Source organism: Monomorium pharaonis, unplaced genomic scaffold (genome assembly GCF_013373865.1).
Source record: "Monomorium pharaonis isolate MP-MQ-018 unplaced genomic scaffold, ASM1337386v2 scaffold_560, whole genome shotgun sequence".
Taxonomy (NCBI): Eukaryota; Metazoa; Arthropoda; class Insecta; order Hymenoptera; family Formicidae; genus Monomorium; species Monomorium pharaonis.
In genome coordinates this window covers 6,859-15,060 of record NW_023415869.1, presented here as the reverse complement: position 1 = coordinate 15,060, position 8,202 = coordinate 6,859, and the positions used below count along the sequence as shown (strand labels likewise).

Genomic DNA, 8,202 nt, shown 5'->3' with positions numbered 1-8,202 from the left:
AAGCCAGGACGAGATGCACGGTCAAGCAATGCGTAGTATAAAAGGAGGAATGCCGTCAACACCAGAAGCATAAGAGTGAAGGGGGCTGGCAACAATGAGCTTGTAAATCATACTAGAAGTGATAGGAGAAAACGAAAACTCTGGGCGTGTGGACAGGTGGACAGGTAAAGGATGAAATGGCTGAGCTGAGGTCAGAATGACTCAATGGCAGATCGAAAGAGACAGAGAGTAGGTAAGCTAAGCCGGTTCTAACTCGGGAGCTCCGAGGGGGGTGCGGGGGTGCGGGGGATTTCTTGCTGGTAAAGGGGAGGGGAGGCGTCATTTTCTCCCCACCAACGTGACGCCCCCTCCTCCTTTAACAGCAAGAGACCCCCGCACCCCCACACTCCCCTCGGAGCTCAGGAGTTTTTGAACCAATCCCCCCCCCCAAGATTTTTCACGTACTCCATATGTCACTGTATACCATGTTGTACTGGGAATGAAAAGATCTTTTGGAATCAAGCCATCATTAGATTTTTTAATTTTTTTAACGGTGAGCCGACTTCAAAAGATTCCCCCTCCCCCAAGATATTAGAAACGTATAGTTTTTAGACTTACATTACGACTTTCGTCGTGTTAGGAGATATTTTTTTCACGTAATCCATGTCACTTGCGTAATCCATATGTCACTTTGTGTTGAACTGGGAGCAAAAAGAGCTAATGGACTCTGAATTTGTGAAAAAATTTTTTCAAGATCTAACGCAAGACCTCGATATTTACCAGTTTTTTACAAATATAACAATTTATCGATTAGGGGAAAACAGTTACGACATGAATGATTCGGACTCCGAAGGCGAAGTGCAGTCATCCACCATGCGACCGATCGCATGTAATTTTCACAAGCGTAAAAAACTGAATTCGCGGAAACGCCCGTCCCGACGCGGAAATGTCCATCTCGACGGGTGGACGACTCGAGACTGACTGACTGACAATGAGTAAGTACATCTTTCTTATTGTGCGAGATGCTGCGTAGCGGAATCTTTCATCAGTCGGAAGTTATTATTTAGACGTTAGATAAGATAGCGCCAACACTTCGATCGATACAACTTGTAAATAAGGGATGCGGTCTAGCGTTCTCTCGCGCGCTCTTACTCTCATTCACCGCATATATATTTTTGCACGTTTTTACTCACACCAAGCTCATGATATTAATAAGGGAAAACGTGGAGAGGGGAAGTCGTGGGAATAATCTTACTCTTTGCTATTGGTGATAGACAAAATGTGTCGCCATAACAGTTAAAATTTTGTAAATAGAAACGCCGTAATTTTCTGTGTCGGCGTCGACTAATGAGGGGGGACAATGCACGTAGTCGTGGAAGAAGATATCTTTTGAGACCTACCGAAGACAAAATAATATAAAAAAATCTGAGAAGTGGTGTATAATTCAAAATAAGAAACGTTTGTCACACCGATTGACGTTTTAACTGAATTGTAAATAAGGGATGCGATTCGTGGAAGGGATGCGATTCGTGGAAGGGATGCGATTTGCGGTTAAGTATCGATACCTGATAGTTGCTTGTAAAAATAGCGGCTCGCTGTGAAATTGTATAGTTAAAAAAACAAAATAACAAAATGCTTCGGTTGAGACAAAAGGAAAAAAGATAAAATATACAAAGATTAGATGTGGGTAGGGGGAAGTCGTTGGAAAAAAAATTTTGAAATTCTCTCTACTATCAGCGATAGACGAAATCTATTGTCCAAACGGTTAAAATTTGTAAACAACAATGTTATAATTTTTTTATCGGCTGCTAACTTATGAGACGCGTAGTCATGGGAGAAGATACTCTTGAAATCCATCGAAGACAAAATAATGTGAAAACTTGAGAAGTGGTATAGGATGGAGAAATAAAAGACGTTTGTCGCACCGACACCTCAATCGCTACGAGGGATGCGATTCGCGGTTTAGCACCGATATCCAGCTGTTCGCAGAATTAGGAGCTTTCTTTGAAATTATATATAAACAAAAATGGCGATGCCTATGTTCTGGTTGAGACAAAGGAAGACAAAGGGTTATAGGAAGTATATAAATGGTCAGAAAATGCACGATCGCACAGTCGACTTGAAGTTCAAGATGTGAGAAGTTCATGTGAGCGAATCAGTGTGACGTGAAAAAATGACTTCGAATAAAGTGATGGTGGAACTTGTAGACATTGCGGACGATGATGTCGAAGTGATAGACATTGCAGACGATGATGTCAAAGTGATAGACATTGCGGACGATGATGTCGAAGTGATAGACATTGCGGACGATGATGATGTCGAAATGATAGACATTGCAGACGATGAAAACAAAGTGATAGATATTGTGGATGGTGCAAATAATGTGATAAACATTGCGGATAATCATCCGGAAAACTTTAATGTTGTGGACAATATACAACAAATGGACAATGCCCAGATAATAGACGTTGTGAATGACATTAATTTTGAGGATATAATGGATGAAGAGAGCGTAGCATCGGAAGATAGTAACTACATTAGTGATGATTGCAGCGAGGACAGCGAGGATTATATCGATGTCGTTGAGAAACATTTGACACCTGCGGAAGTGCGTGCCATAACCGCAAGATTGAAACATTGCGGTATATACTTTTATTACACCACGGGTGGTACATATTCAGTATGTGCCGAATGCATTATGCGAATAGCGGACACTGATTTCGGAATAATGCATGCTTTTAGTAAACATATTACTAATGCGTTCGGTAGGCTGGATGGAAAATATTGCTCAAATTGTAGACAGCCCATGTTTGTAATGATTCCCAGTAACTTGTGTCCGGTTTGCACAGTGTAAAGACTTATTAATAATTATTAACAAAAAATAGTATTAAAAATGGAACATTTTGAGCGCGAGCTGTTGGACCAAATTGACAGGGTCGCTACCTTGGGCGAGTGTTTCGAGTGGTTGCAGCGGTGCGACGAGTGTATCGAACGACTAGAGGAACATAGCCGCGTCAAGCGCCCTCGACTCAACGTTGGACAAAGACAATCTTTGGTGGCGAGAATCGCGCGACTCGCGGGTGAAAAGACGCGACTGCAAAGACGTTTCGTGCACGTCGGTGATAATTACGCGAGTGACAACGCGGACAGACTCGTGTGGCGAGAAATTGACACCGTGTTTGAGAATCGCGTTCTGACAGGAGCGGTTATCAATGGGAACTACATTGAACCGCGAAAGTTTTTAGAAGACGCTGGTGGTATAGTACTCGAGCGAGTGCGGGACGCTATCGAAAGACACAACTCTGTGAAAGTGAACACCGCATTCAATGGCGTATTTGTAACGGGCGACAAACGCGCCAATAAAAGTATTACCACGAAAAACAGTGATCTCTTTAGAACATCGGACTTGGATGAGTGGTACGAGCGGTGCGTTATCGAGCCCACGTTAGCATCGCTCGAGGAATTCCAAGAACGCGATAGTGGGTGGGCGTTGTCGCGTATACAGAATTTGACTGTAAATGTGAATAAGTACAATTCTATGCGCGCGGGATGTCACATGACATTACCGCGGGAAATAATAACAAAGCGTGCGGTTGTTAACGTGAAATCGATGGACAATGCTTGCTTCGCATGGTCTGTGATAGCCGCTCTATATCCCGCAGAAAGAAATTCAGAAAGGGAGTCATCATACCCTCATTATACAAACGTTCTGAATTTCGATGACATTGAGTTTCCAATCGCGTTAAAAGACATTAAAAAATTCGAGAGACTAAATAATATTTCGGTCAACGTCTACGAGATCCAAAAGGATCAAACTGAAACCTATAAAATTCTCCCGCTAAGACTCTCCAACGACAAGAAGGAGAAGCATGTTAATCTGCTATACGTGCAAGATCTACGCGAAGACAACGTGGGACACTTTGCATGCATCAAGGATCTGTCTCGTCTAGTGAGCTCACAACTCAGTAAAAAGGAACACAAAAAATATATTTGTGACCGGTGAGTAATAATTTTATAAATGTTGTATTAATTTTTTATAATAAAAAATAAAAATTTACGCTATTTTTTACAGATGTTTACATTACTTTAGTTCTGTGGAAAAGTTGGATGTCCACAGCGTAGATTGCCAGAAAATGAACGACTGCGCCATCCAACTACCTACTGAAGACGAGAAATGGCTGAGCTTCCGCAACATCAACAATAAGGAGCGTGTGCCGTTTGTCGTCTATGCCGACCTAGAGTGTGCATTGGAGAAGATGGAGAAGGAGGATATGGAAATATCATACCAACAGCATCATCATCAAGTATTTAGCTTGGGATATTAAGCACACTGTTCATACGATGACACATTATCGAGGTATTGGTTTCATCGCGATAAGGATTGTATCGCGTGGTTCGCTAAACAGCTAGAAGAATTAGCGCATCGCGTAAAATCAATTTTATCTGCTAAGGTCCCCATGAAAACTCTATCGAAAGAGCAATGGGAGGCATATCGTAACGCAAAGCAGTGTCATATTTGTGATAAGCCGTTCGCACCGGATGATACACGAGTGCGAGATCATTGTCATCTCACCGGTCGTTATCGCGGTCCCGCGCATTCGCTTTGTAACTTGTGTTATCAGAATGTGTTGTACATACCGGTAATTTTTCATAATTTATCCGGATACGATTCACACTTTATTATTAGAGAAATAGCCACAACATTCAAAGGGAATATCGATGTGCTTCCCGTTACAAAAGAAAAATATATTTCTTTTACGAAGCATGTCATAGGTACCGCCGATGAATTAGACCCACACAATCACATAAAATTACGATTCATAGATTCATATAAATTTCTCAATTCTAGTCTTGAAAAATTGGCATCATTTCTTGGTAAAGAAAAACTAAAAATTGTACGTAAGGAATTTTCGAATTTATCTAACGAAGAATTCGATTTATTGACTCGTAAAGGCATATTCCCATACGAGTATGTTGACTGTGTCACAAAATTGAAGGAAACGCGTTTGCCATCGCACGAATTATTCTTTAGTTCGTTGACGGGCGATACCGTGTCCGAGAGCGATTACACGCACGCCAAGAACGTATGGGATCGGTTCTCTATTTGAACGCTGGGCGAATACAGCGATCTGTATTTGAAAACAGATGTATTGTTGTTAGCCGACGTTTTTGAAAATTTTCGTGACAAATGTGTCGAAAGTTATGGTCTTGACCCCGCACATTACTATACATTACCGGGATTCACGTGGGACGCTATGCTATATTAAATATACACGCGTCAATTTCGAGTTGCTCACCGACATCGATATGGCAATGTTTATCGAGCGCGGTATACGCGGAGGTCTGAGTCAATGTTCCGGCAGATACGCGCAGGCTAACAACAAGTACATGCAGACGTACGACTCATCGAAACCATCGTCGTACCTCATGTATTTCGATGTGAATAATTTGTACGGATGGGCAATGTGTCAACCGCTGCCCTATGGAGAATTTCGATGGGTCCAAGACGTCTCAAATTTTGACGTAAACGCGATCGCTGTTGATTCGCCCATAGGGTACATTCTTGAAGTCGATCTGGAGTATCCACAACATCTGCATGATCGACACACTGACCTACCGTTCTGCCCAACGCGCGATAAGCCGCCTGGCAAGCGAGAACGTAAACTTTTAGCGACCTTGCATGATAAGAAGCGGTACGTCATACATTATCGCAACTTGCAGCAATGCACTCGTCATGGTCTCCGTATAACACAGATACACGGTGTATTACAATTCGTTCAATCCACCTGGCTTCGCGATTATATCGAGTTAAACACACAATTTCGTACCCTCGCGAAAAACGATTTTGAGAAAAATTTATATAAATTGATGAATAACGCCGTATTCGGAAAAACTATGGAAAATGTGCGCAATCACGTAGATGTAAAACTTTTGACAAAATGGACAGGACGATACGGTGCGGAGGCAATGATCGCTAAACCAAATTTCCATAGTCGCAGTATTTTTGCAGAAAATTTAATTGCAGTCGAACTCCGAAAACTTGAAGTGAAATTCAACAAGCCGATTTATGTAGGTATGTGTATACTAGACATATCGAAAATTTGCTTGTATGAATTTCACCACGAGTACATGCTATCTTTGTGTCATGACAAATCTAGAGTGATGTACACAGATACTGATAGTCTCGTGTATCACATCGAGTGCGACGACGTATATGAAAATATAAAACGTGATATCGCAAGGTTCGACACGAGCGATTATCCGACTGGTAACGCGTACGGTATGCTTCTTGTGAACAAGAAAGTTCCCGGGCTAATGAAGGACGAAAACAACGGTGCGATAATGACCGAGTTCGTTGGACTCAGAGCGAAAATGTACGCGTTAAAAGTGGATGGAAAGAATGACGCTAAAAAGGCAAAGGGTGTAAAGTGTAACGTTGTCGCAAGAACGATAACATTCGACGACTACATGCGGTGTCTGCGAGATGAGATAGAGATGACGCGTCATCAGACGTGTATACGATCTAAATTGCATGAGGTATACACAGTACGTGAAACGAAAATCGCTCTAAGTCCATACGACGACAAGCGATATCTCGTACCTGATTCGGTAAAGACGTTGCCGTGGGGGCATTATCAAATACCTTTATAATATTTTTGTATTGTACAGCCATTTTTATATTTGCGTTTTATGTATTTTATATTTTACATTTATATTTTAATGTTCACGTTTCATATATTTTATAGTTTATGTATTTTACGTTTTACATTTATTTTATAATTTTACATTTAATACTTCATATATTTTACGTGTTACACATATTGTGTATTTTATGTTATATGTATTTTTAAAAATTATTTGATAATTTATGTGTAACGTTAGAAATGGACGATGGAAGGATAATAAAGATGCTTCATATATGTCACAAAAATTATATATTTTTTATATAATGTATGCACTACACTTTTTATGTTTATAATAAAAAACAATTTTTTATACTGATTAAATAACATTGTCTTTGTGTATCCACGAATTGTGTGATCCATCGAATCCCAACCACTTGACATAAACCTCGTTTTCTTTCCTGCGCAATACTTTCTCTACCAGAAATACGTCCGGGTGAGTCGCGCGATGCAACTCATGCTCGTAGAACGCTCCAGCGATAGATGTTCCGCGATAATCTTCGAGTAAATAAGTTACGGGGTTGGTACGCTGCACTTTAACGATCTTGAACACCTCGGTTGTCCAATTTGGTGTGTAACCTTTCTCGAAAATTGTCTTGTACTTGCTCACGCGTACAGAGTCGCCTACTTTGAATTTCGCTGGACCAGCAATCTTTATATCGTATCCAAGCTGTATATCGTATCCAAGAGTCTTTCAGCCATCGCAGGAGTTACGTCGACGGGTCGCACACCGATCGTTCGGTGCTTCCGAACGTTGTAATTCGACACGAGACGTGATAACAGGTCAATCCACTTGTAATTACCGTTGAGCGTAAACTGCTTCCACATATCGTTCTTCAGCGTGCGATTAAAGCGTTCGACGACCGACGCCTTCATTACTGAGTACGTGGAATAATGGTTAATGTCATGTTTTTGCAATAGTTTCTGCACGTCGGCGTTGTAAAACTCCTTCCCCATATCGGTTTGTAAATTTTTCGGACGTCTGCCGCTCTCTTGAATTATCTCAGCGATAGCGTCAGCTGTCTCGCTTCCACTTTTGCTCTTGAGCGGTATAGCCCACGCGTACTTGCTCAACATATCGATGACGGTAAGTATGTAGTGGTAACCTTTGTTGAAACGTGAGTACGGAATCATCTCGACGATATCGGCCTGCCACAGATCATCGTATCCTCGAACTATGACGTGTCTCCGCGGAAAATTTTTTCTCGCTGAAGCGTGCAGTTCCTCGACGAGTCGTCGTTTTTCGGAACTAACATTAGATTTCGGTAATTTCATGTTTGATGTATAGGGTGACGTCGATCAACTGATTTGTTTTGACGAAATGCAAGTTAATTTATAATAAGGCCTGCCTCGCGAAGTTCTTCGATGATGGACAGCATCTCGTTGTCATGAGCGTTATGACCAGCCCGATGCGAGGCTTCGAGCAACCGTAGACGATCCACCAGTTCGTTAGGATCGTCCCAATGCACGTAATCGATCATGTTGTCGTTTAGTGTCATAGCGCGAGGTAATTCCTTTCCGATTGCATCATCGTTTGGTG

General features: G+C 41.6%; 1 protein-coding gene across 1 annotated transcript; it reads left to right on the top strand.

The window, feature by feature from the left end:
- Nucleotides 1-3,167: 3,167 nt before the first annotated feature.
- Nucleotides 3,168-4,319, top strand: LOC118648641. The gene is made up of 2 exons (XM_036294990.1): nucleotides 3,168-3,978; nucleotides 4,052-4,319. Exons 1-2 carry the CDS (start codon nucleotides 3,518-3,520, stop codon nucleotides 4,302-4,304), a joined length of 714 nt encoding a protein of 237 aa, XP_036150883.1. The 5' UTR covers nucleotides 3,168-3,517; the 3' UTR covers nucleotides 4,305-4,319.
- Nucleotides 4,320-8,202: the final 3,883 nt, after the last annotated feature.